This window comes from Aedes aegypti, chromosome 2 (assembly GCF_002204515.2).
Source record: "Aedes aegypti strain LVP_AGWG chromosome 2, AaegL5.0 Primary Assembly, whole genome shotgun sequence".
Taxonomy (NCBI): domain Eukaryota; kingdom Metazoa; phylum Arthropoda; class Insecta; order Diptera; family Culicidae; genus Aedes; species Aedes aegypti.
In genome coordinates, this window is record NC_035108.1 from 322,575,403 (window position 1) to 322,591,894 (window position 16,492).

At 35.6% G+C, this 16,492-nt stretch overlaps 1 protein-coding gene across 1 annotated transcript in view; it reads left to right on the top strand.

Moving 5' to 3' along the window:
- Positions 1-6,266: 6,266 nt before the first annotated feature.
- The window catches only part of LOC5566511 (sialin), a 56,222-nt gene continuing 45,996 nt past the window's right edge, over positions 6,267-16,492 (top strand). Inside the window, exon 1 of the mRNA XM_021845822.1 lies at positions 6,267-6,768. Within this exon, the coding sequence (XP_021701514.1) occupies positions 6,726-6,768 (43 nt within the window). The 5' untranslated portion in view covers positions 6,267-6,725. The remainder of the gene's footprint in view (positions 6,769-16,492) is intronic.

A 16,492-nucleotide genomic window follows, 5' to 3' on the forward strand; every position in this document is an offset into this window, starting at 1 on the left:
GTTCTCGTTCTGAAGGCGAGAACGATTATAAGTTCTAATTCCCTGAAGAAGGTGTAATAAACACCGAAACGTTGGAAGCAAGAAAAATAATAATCGTTTGATTGCTTCAGTGACTGCGAAGCCGAAAAATTCCCCAGTGATCTTGAACCTCAGTCGATAGCATTCCGTGATATAAAGCTTTGTAGGGCAACTCAAGGGCTTTCATTTGAGGTGTACCGTGGGGAATCAAAATTTCGGACGGTATAAGCAGCGTATGGAGGCCTGTTGTCTGTAGTTGTAATACCGGTTTTATCATACCGTGTTGCCGCTGCCATATCTGAAAGAAATGACACTTCCTTGCGAAAGTGATGATGTGGTTAACAATTAGGCATTCAACCAATGTTTTCGTTGGCAGCCTCGGTGGTTTAGTAATAAGCGTTGTTTCTTCTCACGCTGTTGGTATATAAAAACCAAAATACACAAAAAACATATTTTTCACCAGTAAATCGATAAAAATAAGCAATGATAAATTGAAAACTAGTTATAAAATTCGAACAACGCCAATGGAAAAAAAAGACAATCTCCCGAATGGCCCGATACCGTTGTAGCCTGTGAGAATTGCTGCCCTTGAACGCTCTTGACGTCGTGAATATTAACATTAACAGCCAAAAGTTTCTTGCTCATTGTTGTTGCCTGGTGATAAAGGTTTGAATCATCTGACTCGAACAATGATGGTTGTAAGCGTAAGAAGCGTAACACATCGATTTCCAACACCTACTCAATGAGCCCGTAATGAAAGTACCCATTGCATCTTAAATAATTGAAACATTCAAACAATTTTAATGGAGCGGAAGTCATCATCTAGTCACCATCTTGAATTCCAAAATGTTCAATTGAAAGCATGGCTACTATGTTTTACTGCATATATCCAGTGATGCCTGCTCCTCAGCCCAATAATTATAGCCAAAGTTTTACAACTAATGTAAAAATCAATAACTAATTACTGAGACATCCGATTTGAAAACGGTCTTCGGCAAACTTAAAGCTGATAAATGTATCTCACAGTATCAACGTAGCTCTAATCCCCAAGAGCTCATGGGCAAACATTATGACCGATTGAATCAATTGCTTGCTTTTCCCATAGTAATTCCCATATAAACTTTGAAGGGCTTGTTTAGTCTCAATTTTCATCCAAATTAGCTCAAATTTTGGTAGGACACTCAGAATTTGATCTTGAATCGAATGAGCGGTGTGGAGCAAAAACGATTTTTTGAACCACCCTAATGGATATCACTGATGTTTTGAGTTTAGCTTTTAATTGAGCAAATAAAATAACAATTTATCAGTATGATATTTTTAACAGTGTTGCAGATGTATTGAAACTATGTGTTGATCACAGAAAAACATTAATAGCTTAGATAATTACTACGTGATCACTCATTTTGCAGTGCAGTGATATTGATAGTTTTAGAACATCAACTACCAGCTGATATGACTGATATTGTGCAACTCAAGACAATGATTTTCATGGACCGAAAGTCGCCTTATTGTTTTCTAGGCCACCATCTTAGATTACAAAATGTTCAATTGAAAGTAATGTTCAACCTGGGAAAACTTGTAGAACAATCATTCTTCTTGTCACCATCATGTTTTCTAGGCCGTCATATTGGATTCCAAAATACTCAATAGAGAGCAACTTTCAGCCAGAACAAACTTGTAGAACAAATCGTCTCTCGAAATTATCTAGATCTGGAGATACAATGATTTCATGAACTGGTATTCGCCATCTTGTTTTCTAGGCCACCATCTTGGATGCCAAAATGTTCAATTGAAAGCAATTTTCAACCTGAACAAACTTGTAGAAAAAAACCATTTTTCTAAATACTCAGGGAGATACAATGATATTCATGAATCGGATGTCGCCATCTTGTTTTTTAGACCGTCATTTTGGATTTCTGAATGTTCAATTGAAACCACTTTTCATCTTGGACAGATTTTACGAAGAAATCATTCTTCTAAATAATCAGGATCTTAAAATACAATGATTTTCATGGACCGAAAGCAGCCATCTTGTTTTCTAGGCCGCCATATTGTATTCCAAAATGTTCAATTGAAAGCAATCTTCAACCTGGACAAACTTGTCGAAAAAATCATGCTTCTAAATTATCAGGAACTTGAGATACAATGGTTTACATGAACCGGATGTCGCCATCTTGTTTTCTAGGCCACCATCTTGGATTACAAAATGTTCAATTGAAAACAATTTTCAACCTGAACAAACTTGTCAAAGAAATCATCCTTCTAAATGATCACGATCTTGAGATACAAGCATATGTGCGGGGAGACTTTGACCGCCCTTTTCGATGCATTTCATGACTCGTATGAACATCAAAATGCTAATTTAGGACCTACGGCTATTTATAGAATCTTTGGCAAGAGGTCGAATGACAAAAGGTCGAATGACAAAAGGTCGAATGGACAAAAGGTCGAATGACAAAAGGTCGAATGGCTAAAAAAAGTCGAATGGACACTAATTTCGGAATAACAAAAGGCTGTGGATAAAAAAGCAAATTGTCACTAAACCAAGCACAAGCGCTACAGCTAAAATACACGTGACGAAAACGCACATATTTCCAGAAAGACCGTGCTGAAAGAGGTTCAATTTCAGCTGGTCAACGATTTTTTCGAGGTGAAATTTCGTTAGACTTTTCAGGTTGTAGTGCATCCAGAGTTATTGTGTACGTACGTGCTAAATCCTTATGTACAAGAGCCACATACGTTGCAGGCTCACCTGTGCATTGTACATTTTAAGTTCTAAGTTGTTGTTCCTAGTTTTTCTTGAAATATTTCTCAGTGTGTCTCATGCGCTTCGTCGCATGCGATGTTCAAAAACAGCACAATAATTGAAGTGAAGACAAAATTTTAAAACAAGAATCGAAATTGTAACGTTCAAAATAACACCCGCATTCCTTGAATTATCTTCTCACAGTTCGGGTTGCATATCATCTCCTAAAGAAAAATTTGATGCACAAATTCAAAAATGATTAAATGATTATAAAAACTCTCAGTATATGCATAAGTAGCTGAGAAGCAGACCCTACCCTAGCTGGGACGTAATTCCAGCAAAGAGGGATTATTAGTTCCTGATGCTAATTGAAATCAGTTGAAACAAACAGTCAGATAAAACTCTAATGCATAGCCCAAAAACAGCAAAACTTTAAAAGAAAGAAAATCCTTTGTAAAAAAATGCAATTGAAAAATCCATAAACACTCTAAAGGATGAAGAACAGCCGATATTTAAAAGAAAGCAACATTTCAATTGAAAAAAAAAATACAGACAAGATGTAAATGTGAAATCTATGAAGAACATCGTATGTTTAAAAGAAGGAATAATCGTCGATATAAGTGTCTACAACAGTATAAAATCACTTCAATGTATAACCCCAAAAGAACAGACAATGTTTAGAAGAAGGACAAATCTCTATTGAAAATGTATCAAATGAAGAGCTAATAATAATTGCTCTATGCTTTGGAATATCATAATAATAACAACCAACGTTCAGAAAATGAATCTTTTGTTTAGAAAATGATAGTCTAAATACAAATTTATGCTTGAAATGGTAGTTCTAAAGAACAGCTATCATTTAAAAGAACGAACAACTTCAGATGAGAAGGGAGAAAATTGTGGTCAACATGTTAGCAACTAAGTGTACGATAATTTTTTCAGCGGTACAATCTGGACCTTTCCTCCATTCGACCTTTTTTTCCATTCGACCTTTTGTTACTTCAACCTTTCGTCCATTCGACCTTTTGTCCTTCGACCTTTTGTCCTACAACCCTATTTATAACGTATTCTTGAAGCTTATCGCATTGTTTTCATTATTCTGGCTTTAGTTTGCTGTAAAAATAGTTGCCCAATTATCTTTAGAGTTTGTGCATAGTTTGTATGCTCACTAGCGCCGCCTAGCGGATGAATTCCTAAAACATAGGCTTACCACGGGGTAGTCTATGAACTAGGTAACAACTTTGGTGAAAACACCGTTCTTCTATTTCTTTATTTCTTTTTCCTATCTAGCGGAAATCACAAAAATATTTAAAATTGAAGTGACATTGAACATATCAACAACTACTTGGCATCTCTATCCAGCGGATGGTGAAGCGGAATACGGCTTTGCCACCCACTATCCTACATAAACTGCACCGTAATGCCAGATTAAATAGTTGTCAATCATGCGTATAACGTTTTCGTACCTTTTTCTATTTAATTTTTGAAGGATTCGTTTTGCCATACTAAATAAATCATTTTCCCATACTAAACTTCGAACCTCTTGTCGAGTAGCTAAACTATTTTTTTAGTTTTTTTTTTTAATTTTGCAGGGTTTTGTTTTTGCCCATTTGCTACCATTTGTGGCTATGTGGTTCTTCGATTTCGAGAATTTGTGAAAATCGACACGGCCTACTGTTACACCACAGACAAACAGATGTCACACTTTAACCATTGGTCATCGACCACCTTTTAAACGGTCGATTCGAATTTATTGTAGGTAATCCGCCACCCGTAGTGCTCGCATTTTTTTTTAAATTTCTTTGTTAGTATCATTCCAAACATTACATTCATTTCTTATATCTAAGGTGCTCCGTGTTATTAAACAACACTATCATCCTAATTTGGTAAAACAAATTTAAGATTTTATTAACAATTTGTTAACAACATATTACATTTCATTTGCCGTAGCAATTCAGATTTTTTTACAGGCGAGTTGATTTCAACTGTTGAAATTATTAATTATTTTATTTAACATTTATTCTACTATTTCAACATTGGATGTAACTCATTGGTACTATACCAGGGAGGAAGCTTCAGAATCATTTTCAAAATTTTATTTTGAATTCTCTGCAGAGCTTTCTTCCTGGTATTACAACAGCTAGTCCATATTGCTACAGCATACAACATGGCTGACCTGAAAATTTGTTTGAATATCAAATATCAAAATCTTGTTCTTAAGACAAAGTTTTGATTTTCTATTAATAAGGGGATAGATACATTTTACATATTTATTACATTTGGCTTGAATGCCCTTAATGTGATTTTTGAAAGTTAAATTCTTATCTAGCATGAGTCCTAGATACTTAACTTCATCTGACCAATTTATTGGAACCCCTCTCATCGTGACATCATGTCTACTTTAAAGTTTCAAATAAAGAGCTTTTGGTTTATGTGGGAATATTATTAGATGAGTTTTGGAAGCATTAGGAGAAATCTTCTATTTTTGCAAGTATGAAGAAAAAATATTCAAACTTTTTTGCAATCGACTACAGATGACACGCAGACTTCGTCCTTTGGCGGAGAGGTATGTGTCATCCGTAAACACGTAGTGCTCGCATCGTTTATATTTGCGTTTGACGTTTACGCACTACCCCCATCTGTTGACCCATCAGCCAAACACACAAATTATAGCATTGGGCGTACATGTTCTCTCGACTATGATTTTGATCGTGATTTGTTCTATGTGTTACGTCTGTTTGTCTTTGGTTACACTCTCTGAATATGGTTCCATCGGCTTATTCGGATCAAAATCCAAACACTCTACGATTGTATGTGCTTTTTTATTTTTCTAATATTCTAGTGCTTATTCCCATTTTTAATAAATATTCATATATGCTGGTTTTCTATTTTGAATTTTTGCGATAATTTCGGTGAAAATTAAATTCTATAATGCTGTTTCAAATCTTTAATTGCTAATATACAGTCAATAAATCTGATACAAATTTGACTATGACCTTTTTCTTCCCTCGTCCCTCCAAAATATACGATCAAAATTTGGCGATTTGAGGGAGCAGATGGCAAAAATTTATCAAAATCTGAAAATTCATAGAAAATTTCGTTACAAATTCAATGCTTCTCAATATTCTTCCAGTTGCTTATTTTTTATTATTCCTCCTCTACCTTCCGAATATTAATGGGAAAAGAATTAAAAAAATATATGTATTGGCCTTATTCCATGGTACGAACTATTTTATTGGCTAGGGCATGATAATATATTTTCATTTACTAACCACCCTAGTTGTTCACAACCACATCTACCTTCATTCAGAAACGATACCGCTTGTTATTGTCCTAGTGCTCTTCTCCGCCACACGTTTTATGCTCTGTATGCTCCTACATCACACAGACGTTTTTCCCGCCGTTAGACATACACATTCGGATACGCAACACACACCCATCCACCATCAACCCACTCAGCAGCATAAAACTCCCGCAATCTCTACGCATGCCGCCAGATCCGATACCTACTCAATGCTCTTCTGTGTGTGACTCGCTCATCCGGAGGGCACCCCCGTCGTCGAAGTACCGCAAAGAGACGCGCTTTTTTATCCACGGCCACCATTCTCTTACGAACCGCGCCGGCAGTCGGACGTAAAACTGTGCGACGAAACGTTAACCGCGTGGCGTGGCTATTCTGTTCCCTCTCCTTATAACAAATTCTGTACCTTTGCCCATACAGAGGAGCGTGGTGCTAAGAACGGAACGGAAAGAAGTTTTTCTCCTTGTGATTTTCGACCGCGGTCGTCGACTTCGTTGTTTGAAAAATCGCGTTCAGAATCGGTGATTTTCGAGTGAAAGTGATATGAAAAGTGTGAAAAATTGATTGGAAACTGTGTCCAGACAGATTGAACGTGTTTGAATAAGGATTACTAGTAGGAGCAGTTTGCAGCCAGCAAGGAAGGAAGGAAACGCTACCAAAATGGGAGATCAAGCAGTGCCCCCGAAGGGAAATGTCCTGGGATGTAAGTGTTCGTGTGGTGGTGACGAAAGACACCCCGTATTCTGGTGAAATACGCTAAAGGTCAACGCGTCCTGAGAAAAGTGTCTGGGATTGGTGAAGCTAATTTCCATATGGTTACACTTAGGGATGCTGGAGGGATTCATCTCTTGAGTTTAAATGGCAGAAGCCAAAAGGTGTTTGCTCTCATTATTTTCGGATACTTTTTGCTAGATTTTGTTGGATGTGAAGGACGTGCTGTGAATTGGTATAACATTCAACGCACTAGTAAAGGTCATTCGACGTCTTTGCTGGGAAGAGGATTGGCGGCAGCACAGACTTGAGCCGAGGGAAGTAGATGAAGAGGATTGGGTTGGAAACTCAAGTGCCGTGCCGCGCAAGAAGAAGAAAATTATTCTACTTTTCTTTTCGATTTCGCTTTCGATTCGGAAGGAGCTCAGACGGTGAATTATGATCGGGATATTTTAGGCAAAACGTGATTGTCTTACTGTTTGAAATTTTAAGCTTTTTAATCTAATGAATTGATGGTTTTTGAAATAAGCATATTTTTTTGTATTTTGTGGATGTGACCCTGTGAGCTTTATTTAGCCTTATAGCAACACCCACGCTTATAAAACATATGCTAATGGTCCAGGATCTTTCCAGCCTGGAAATTGTCTTGACTTCCCTAGGATAAAGTCTGATTGTGCCATATTTAGATTGATGTCAGTCAATCTCTGTAAAAGTACTCTTAGAATATAAAACTGAGGCTTTGAATCCAAAATGTGAGGGTTTGGATTTCTTTCTCATGTGAAATCTTCCCAGCTACAACTCCGCCGAAGGCCGCATTTAGATGGGACTTTGTTATTGTTGGTAACAAAGTCTAAATTATTCTGAGATGATCATTCAATTACTTTCGGAGCAACACTGCTTTTTGCTGTAGATCATAGTAGCCTGGATTACTTTGATCTATTCTTCCCGCTAGGAGCACCACTGTTGCCTGCCGAACAGTTAGTGAAGCATGCTACAAGCAAACCCACTTTATGATGATGAGTAACAAATTGTCCTGAACTCCAATCAAAATTTGGTCTTCGGCAAAGTTGTTTCTGGAAGGATTGCACATGAGATGAGTTTATTCACTTTTCCAGAAAATATCAAGGTTCACGTTTCCCAGACAACCAAAATGTACGCATAACGAAATCACCTGGAGGCTTTGTATGTGCAACATTTCACTTATAAAATGTCGCGAAAAGGCCTTCTACGTACAAAAGTGGAGGCGATATGCGTGCATATATTATGTGATGAATAATAATATACAATGCGACTGTATAAATATTCTACCGAACTGACCCGTGATCTTATGCGACTTAACTTATGATAACAAATGATGATTTGACAGCTGCTACGGATTGATTCGACTTACTTTGTACGAGTGTACGAGACGAAAAAAAATGTACAAATGAACTCAGAAAAGAAGTGTTTTATGCGAGGAAACTCATCAATCTGACGAGTTTATCCACGGTGTTTTGCGGGTTTGATGTAATTAGTATGAATAAACGAGTTATAATGTGAACTTTCATGCGATTTCTGGTTGTCTGGGTTTCCATAGTAATTTCCATATAAACTTCAAATGGCGTGTGCACAATCGAATTTCTTCCAAATCACTTAAAACTTTTAATTTTAATCCTCTATAGGAGCCAAAATTTCAAAAATTGCATCACTCTAATATACATCCTAGATGTTTGGTGTCTTGATTCTTGAAATATTTTGTACTATATCTTAACTTCTTCGGCATCGATATAGATAAGTTGTAACTGATCTAGATCAGTTTTATCTTTTAATAGCAGCATCCTAGCATAACATTTTCTGCAATGTTGTTCATTGAAACATTTTTAACACTTCTTCCGAGGACACTTATGCTATATCACTGATGTAGATGGTGCTCCATAGTACTTTATAAAAAAACACTCAAAGATTGATCTGACCATTTTTTTCGCTCACAAAATTGTGAGAAAAATATGTTATCATCAAGTTTTGAAAGTTTATCAATTATAAAATATATAAGAACATTAACTCATTCACACATTCAACTATTATTTAACTATATTAAATTACTATTAGTGAAAGCAATCCAAAAACAATGTTATGTAACATCCTTAATAACTCATAAAGTTGCAGGAAGTTTAAAGCCTGAATGGAAAATATATAAAAATTTTGACATATTTTCTTAAAAACTGTCGAAAAAACCAAACCTCTAGGATTCATATCTAGAGCACTAGAGGTTTTAGCCGTTGAAATTAGCGATCTGCCCCACTTTGGGAAGCTGGATTATATAATTATACGATGCAAATTCTACAAGAGTTTTTAAAGAAATGGCAAAAAAAAAATATCTACCCCCGATTTTAGCACCCTTTTTGACCCGATTTTCTCTACCCCGGATTTTAGCATCCTTTTTAGCCCGATTTTGTCAGCCTACAATTCTTATTTATTTGATTCAGAGTAAACACGTCTATCCTGGAAATATTGGGTGCATAAAGTCAATTATGACATTGGCCACGTCTATACAATCATGTAACGACCAAAATTTTGAAATTTGATATTTTTAATAATTATCAATCAAACTGATCAATGTTACCTTTGAAAATGGAAGTAAAAAAAAAATGTTTATATTAACAAAATCATAAAACTAAGTCCTCAAGTTAAAATAAAACTTGTTTCCCGATTTTGTCAACCCCGACATTACTGTATTTATAAAGAATGTTATCAATTATTGGCAAATTCAAATTCTCGGATTAAATTTTTGTCCTTTTATTTTGCAGTGCGGAATTCTTGAAGAATTCTGAGGAAACCAGAAGTTAAGGATAGAATACTGCTAGATTTCAAGGATAATTTCTGAAGAAGATTATGATGGAACTTCTTGAGATATTATTTTTTTAATTCATAAGAGAGATTTAAATGCAGAGGTTTTTACAAACATTTTTTTTTCTTCACTCTACGAAAAAACAACACCATAAAGAATTCTGATTCCAGGTGAATTTTAGAAGTTTCAAAATTGCGGAATTCTTATACATATGGTTCCTGGTTTTTGAAAGCCCATCAGAAATCCCTGAACAAAAGTCATGCAAATTTTCTCCAAAATATGAATTCAGTAAAATTTTACATTAATAATTTTAACATTTAAGAATTAAGCATTACTATTTTACATCTTTGACAATATTCTTAAAAACTACCGCCAATATGTTTGCGTTAAACTTCTACAGATATGCATTGATTATCAATAGCCCTTCAAAAAGTTTGATTGGAAGTTCCGTAGAAAAAAAAATCATCAATCTGTTCGCCATAGTATAATGAAACATTTTCTAAGATGGTAGATACAAACATCTCTAGTAAAAATTCCATTAACGTAAACGTCGAGTTAATTAAAAAAAAAAGTTTCAGAAAACCTACGGTGAATTCTTGAATTTTCAGAAAGGAATTAGGTATTTTTTCGAATTTAATTTAAGCTGAAATTATCCAACAAATTTCTTTATAATTTCTTTCAAAACTTTTTTGTCTGTATTACTCTGGAAATCAGATAAAAATTGGACATGGATTTGAATATGGAATGATTGGTGGAGTAATTTGCCAAATATTTTTTTTAAACTAAAATGGAGAGTAGCTAGATGTCTATATTGAAAATAAAAAACGGAGTAATTTCTAGAACCTAAAATAATGCCTGATGGAGTTTCTGTGGAAATTTTTGGAGGAAACAAATAATGAAATTTATAACGACATCCTTAAACGAATTTTTTGAGTATTTTCGCGAAAGAGGTTTTGAAAGAATAGTTGAGCGAACTTCGTTGGAAACTAGAAATAATTGAATTGTTTGAAATTTCCGAGAGAGCTTCGTAGGAATGCGTGGAGCAACATTAAATTGATTTTCAGAGCAATCTTAAGAAACACAAAGAGAACTTCCTGTGAAAAAATGCAGATAGAACTGCGGAGAACTTGTCTGAGAAATCGCATAGAACATTTTTTCAATTGAATCCTTTTTAGCCGCTTATAAAAATCTTGTGAAATATTAGGAGGATTAAGGAATTAAGTATCAAGTAAAACCTCAAAAACAATGTTGAAAAAAAATTGGTGGGCTCTCAAATAAATTTGTGTAAAGCATCCTTGCTTGGTGATCTTGAAGTAAGCTTTGATGAGGCTGTTAGAATTGTACTAGTTCTTGGAGAAATTCTCAGTACTTCCAGAAAATTCTAAACAAATTATTAACCTTCCGGTCGTCACGCGGTTTGCCACCGTCAGAGCCACCACGCTGGCCTTGTGAAGAAAAGCGAAGTTTTTTCAACAGTGTTGTACAAAATACAACAGCGCGACGACTGAAGTGCTAAGGAACATTCGGAAGATATTCTAAACTAATCATTGAAATGTATATGTATATTCTTGGAGAAATTTTTAAAAATTTGGGTTTTCGTTTATTTATAAGTATTCCACTAAACAGCTCTAAGATTTATTATCATATAAATCTTGTTAGGTAGCCTGGGAAATTTTCTGAATGAATCTGTAAAGCGATATTGGCAGCAAATTTTGAAAAAATGTGCAAAATGTTTGAAGTAATTTCTGGTGTATTTACACTAAAAGTTCCTAGAAAATTTTCTTGGGTGACTCTTTGTAAAATCTACAGGAGAATTTCTAAAAAAAAACTGAGAGGAACATTTGGAACAACTTCTGGTGGAATTGCAAAGACATTCTTTTACGTTTTGTAGTATTGTGTAGACTGGATAAACGATGCCTAATATTTGGCTGGGATCTGATAGTAGTCCAAACATTTGCTATCAGATAACAGTTAAATATTTGACTCCGTATACTGATAGCGTCAGTACTACAAAAAAGAGATGCCTAGACGATTCCATAAAGGATTACCAATTATCTGATGAATACTCGCAAACTGTTTTTGAGGGAGCTTATTCCATGATATATATTAAGAGATAATTCAAGAAGCAATACCTGGAGGATCGTTGTAGAATTATGCTCTGAGGTTTTCTCAGTAGTTTACCTGGTCGAGTCCTTTAAAAAATCTTGCATTGTCCCTGCTGAAATATTAAAAAAACGCTTTCGAAATCCTCCGAAGAATCCAAGAGTTGTTCATGGAAGATCGCCTGGATGATTATCGCTAGGTTTATTAAAATGGAGTTTCACCCTAAGCAAGTTCACCACTGATAAATCCTGGAAAATCGACCAGAAATCCATGGAAAAATGCTGATAAAATTTTTCAGGAAAATCTGTAAAGGTTCTTCAATGAAGTAATGAAATGGTTTTTAGAGAAGTTGCTTGTGTTGATTTTGGAATAATTCCGGTAAGAATGGAATCATGAGTTCTTGGGAGAATCCATGACAGAACTCTTGAAGATGTTTTCAGTGCTATCTTTAAATTAGTATTTGGAAAGCTCATTTTTGGTGGAGTATAATCACAAAAAATATCAAGTGTAATTTCTAAGCAATATCTTTATAAATTACTGGACGACACCCAAGAATAAAAAAAAAATCATAATTTGCCAAATTATTTTTTGATCAATCCTGGTGGCACTTCAAGTATTTTTAATGATTAAATAGGGAATAGGACTCTTCTTAATCACAAAAAAATAAGTATTACTTAGTGAAACCCGTCTAGGAACATGTCAATCCGTCCTTACAAATTGGGAGGAGCAACTGATAAAATTCTTAGAATTGATCAGGATAAATATCATCAGGTGATTTTTGGTCCCTTTCCAGACTTTGAATACACGCTCACTTTCATCATGAAAGGAAAAATGTACTTTTTCTCTTAAAGATGTTTAAGAAGTAGTGACCAATAAGAGCTTTTAGCAAAACTCATTAAGATGTTGAAGATCGCCTGCCAAAATTTTAATAAATTCGGAAATACTGACAACGATTCAAGGCACCCTTTGCTTCATCAGTTGAAGTGTGTTGTATCATAATCTTAGAATTAGAATTATAACCCTACAATCAACTGTTTGCTTTAGAACTCCATGTTTAATATGTTTATAAAATAGAATTAGCTCTATATGCCTTTTCACGTGATTGGTTTATGGAAATGACAGACCCATGTATGGACCGGTCCTCCACTGATATAAACAAGTGCATGAACGGACCTGTCACATGAAAATTCCTATTGGGTTTTCGGTTCAAAGCTGTTCCATAGCGGTACGGTCGATAACAGATCAAAATGTAACGAAACTATTGCGCATTTCTTTCACCACTGGACTATCGCAGAAGTTTTTACAACGCTGAACGTTTGAAACGCTGATAAAAGTGCGCGATTGCATCAAATCGAGTCTGTGTCTTCAGCGTGCTTATTCTTCGCAATCCAAAGAATAAGTGCTCCGAACACACCAACATGATTCGATGCATTCACGCACTTTTATTGGCATTGTCGCACTTATGGAACCGCACTTCGCAGTCCAGTAGTGAAAGAAATTCACAATAAAATATACGAGGCAAAAGTCTCATTCGATTATCGGAGTGGAGTTCCAGTTCAATCGCGTTTTATAGTTCAAAATCTAGCTACTAAGTTGTTAAAAAGAGTAGGGCCTAGGCTAGAGGCTAATCCCCATCGCATTCTTTCCAATGCAACTGTGCCAAGAATCTTTCAGTGCCAGAATATTTCAGAAGCAATTCAACTAATGAAATCTTTTAAGTTGGAAAACTATTAATGAAAAAAAGGTATATAATCAATCAGTTTCAAGAATTGATAAAGCGCATAAACAAAATTTATTTAGAGACCATAGTTTTCTGTAAAATATTCAATTCTTCATCTTCTTGGCATTAACGTCCCCACTGGGACAGAGCCTGCTTATCAGCTTAGTGTTCTTATGAGCACTCCCACAGTTATTAACTGAGAGCTTTCTTTGCCAAACTTGCCATTTTCGCATTCGTATATCGTGTGGCAGGTATGATGATACTCTATGCCCAGGGAAGTCAAAAAAATTTCCATTACGAAAATATCCTGGACCGGCCGGGAATCGAACCCAGACACCTTCAGCGTGGCTTTGCTTGGTAATATTCCATTGAATATTTTAATTTTGGGAATTTAAGTTCATCGACGAAATACGCATAAATTTTCCTAAGTGGCCCGTAATATGCTTCTGCTTGAGCACCATTGCTCCACTTGATATTTTTTCAAAGCCCATAGAATTGACATCTGCACAGTGACTTCGAGAGTGATCCCATAACAAGTGTTTTCCCCTCGATTTACATTACGTCCTACACAAACAAAATGCTTTCACTTTCATTCACCTCGCAGCAGCAACTCGCCAGCAATTAGGCATTTGTCACACCGTGTCATCACAGAATGGCCCTCTCCGGCTTAAAACCCCCCTTACTCAATACCCATTTACATGTCCTTCTCAGCCGGCCGGTCTTTTGGTCACACAGTGGCATCGATAGCGCACAAAACAAACGATTCTAAATTTAATCACATGCCTCATACTCACAGGCACACCCGCCATCCGTTCAACGTGCGTGCATAAATTAACTAGACCCCTTTTGGATTTCTCACATCTTCTCAATGGGGCTGTGTGGTGAGTGATGGGATAATTTTAGAAAACCACTCGACCGGCACCACCAACCGCCATTCCGATGTGAGGTCGATCTACACAGCTCAAGAATGTGGCGGCTAGACTTGCGAAAGTGATTCGCAATTCTGGCTGCGAGCAGTACAAAATAGTAGAAAGCAATTGATAAGTTTCTAGATCGATCCGATTTACGCTGAAATAGTTTGGTTCTTTACCCCTTTTGAACATCACTTTTTGAGAAAACGGATCATTCGGTGGAATGGCATTCGGGGAAATCGCTTTTGGGAAAAAGGGTCATTCGGGGAACTATCGTTCAAGCAAATGGTATTCGAGGAAAAGTAGCATAATCTTAGAAGTTTAAAAAAAATAATTTGAAGAAAATGACCTTGTAAGTGCGCAAGCGAGAAGTGCATTCAATAATTCAATTTCGCGCTTACATCAACGCTTGACGAATCATGCAAAATATTTAGTCTACAAAAACCATTTGCAGCTTGAATCACAAATCGCGTGGACGCTACTTCTTCTGAATTCTACGAATTGTTGTGCACGTGCTCGTTGCTCTCCAATATGACATAATCCACCAAAATTATGCTACTTATCTAACACTATGTTTTGAAACTTAAGCGCTGGTAGCAGGTGTCTTTTTAGACACTTAATCGCTGTTCTAATGCAAGTCTCTAAAAGGTCTCATTTTTAACGGAAGGTCTCTAAAGACTCTATTCCAACCAAAATGATCTCTACTTAAAGTCACTTTTTCCATACTCTGCTTGCAATGAAGAGGTTTCAGAGAAACCTTCAGAGACTATTTTGCGACTATTTCAGTAGGTTCTTTTGTAGTGATTTCTTTAGAGATCGGCGTTGAGATATCCCTCCAGAAATTCCTCTAGTGGTTCATCCACCAATTCTCCAAGAAATCCTTCTTGTTGTGTATAGAATATCTTTCAAAGATTCCTACAGGAATTCTTCCAAGAAAATCTACAAAGCTTCATTCCAGAGCTCTTGAATAAGTTCGACTAGCGATTTTCCACGAGGATCTGCAAAAATCCATTTTTTCAGTTAACCTTTTAGACAATTTCATATGAATTCTTACAAGAATCAATCAACATTTACTTCTAAAAGCTCCTACAGAGGATGTTCGTGGAAATCTTTTAAATTCGTTTCAAGAAATGCTTCAATAAATTCTACCTGGTATTTTCCTTGAAGTTTCTCTAGGAATTTCTCCAGTAATTATTGAAGGATTACTACTGCAGTTTGTTTAATTAATTATTTGAGTAATTTTTCTAGTAAATTTTTCATGGGTACTTCAGAAGTCCATTTTCAGTTTTCATACCCGCTAATAGAGATTCAGCTGACTCGCGAATAGGTAGAATGAGACTTACTTAAAAACATTTAAGCATGGGCGCAGCCAAGATTTCCATCAGAGGGGGGCAAGCGACCCCATAAAAGTTCATTCATAAATGTAACACATACAAACCCTTTTTGCATAAAACGTTAGAATATGAATATCTACAGGCATCTAGCAAGCATTCTTCTATTGAATATGACATTAAATTTGATGCATTAAAGGCAAAATGTATGAATTTATGAGCTTCATGCTAACGTTTGTTGCAGATAATCCTCCGTAAACCACTCTAATTTTCTCCTGGTTTCTAAGTATTTTTATAAGAGCTTAACAAGTGATACATTCAATTTCAAAACGGATGCCTTCAAATATTTCCTCTTGAATTCTTTGAGGAATCACACCATAAATTCGTCTAAAGGTTGATTCAGGAATCATTTTTTTATTTTTCTAGGAATTGAATCAAATTTCATCTAACTTTTTCTTTAGATATTACTCCTGGTAATTTTTCCGGGACACGGCCATATTTTTTTCATTAATTCCTAAAAAGATTTTATCAAGAGTTCATTCAGAAATATCTATGAGAAAAACTCAAAACTTCAGTAATTCATGGAATCTATTTATATTCTTAAAAAAATCCTCCAGAATTCCATCCAGATATTTCTAGATAAATTTTCCCAAGAATGCTCGGAAAATTCATCGAAACTCTGAATTTGTTCCTAACATTTTCTTGAGATATTTCTTTGGATATTACTCCTGGTAATTTTTCCGAGGCTCGGCCTTATTTTTTCCATTAATTCCAAAAAAGAACTCTTGATAAATTCTTTCAAAAACATCTATGAGAAAAACTCG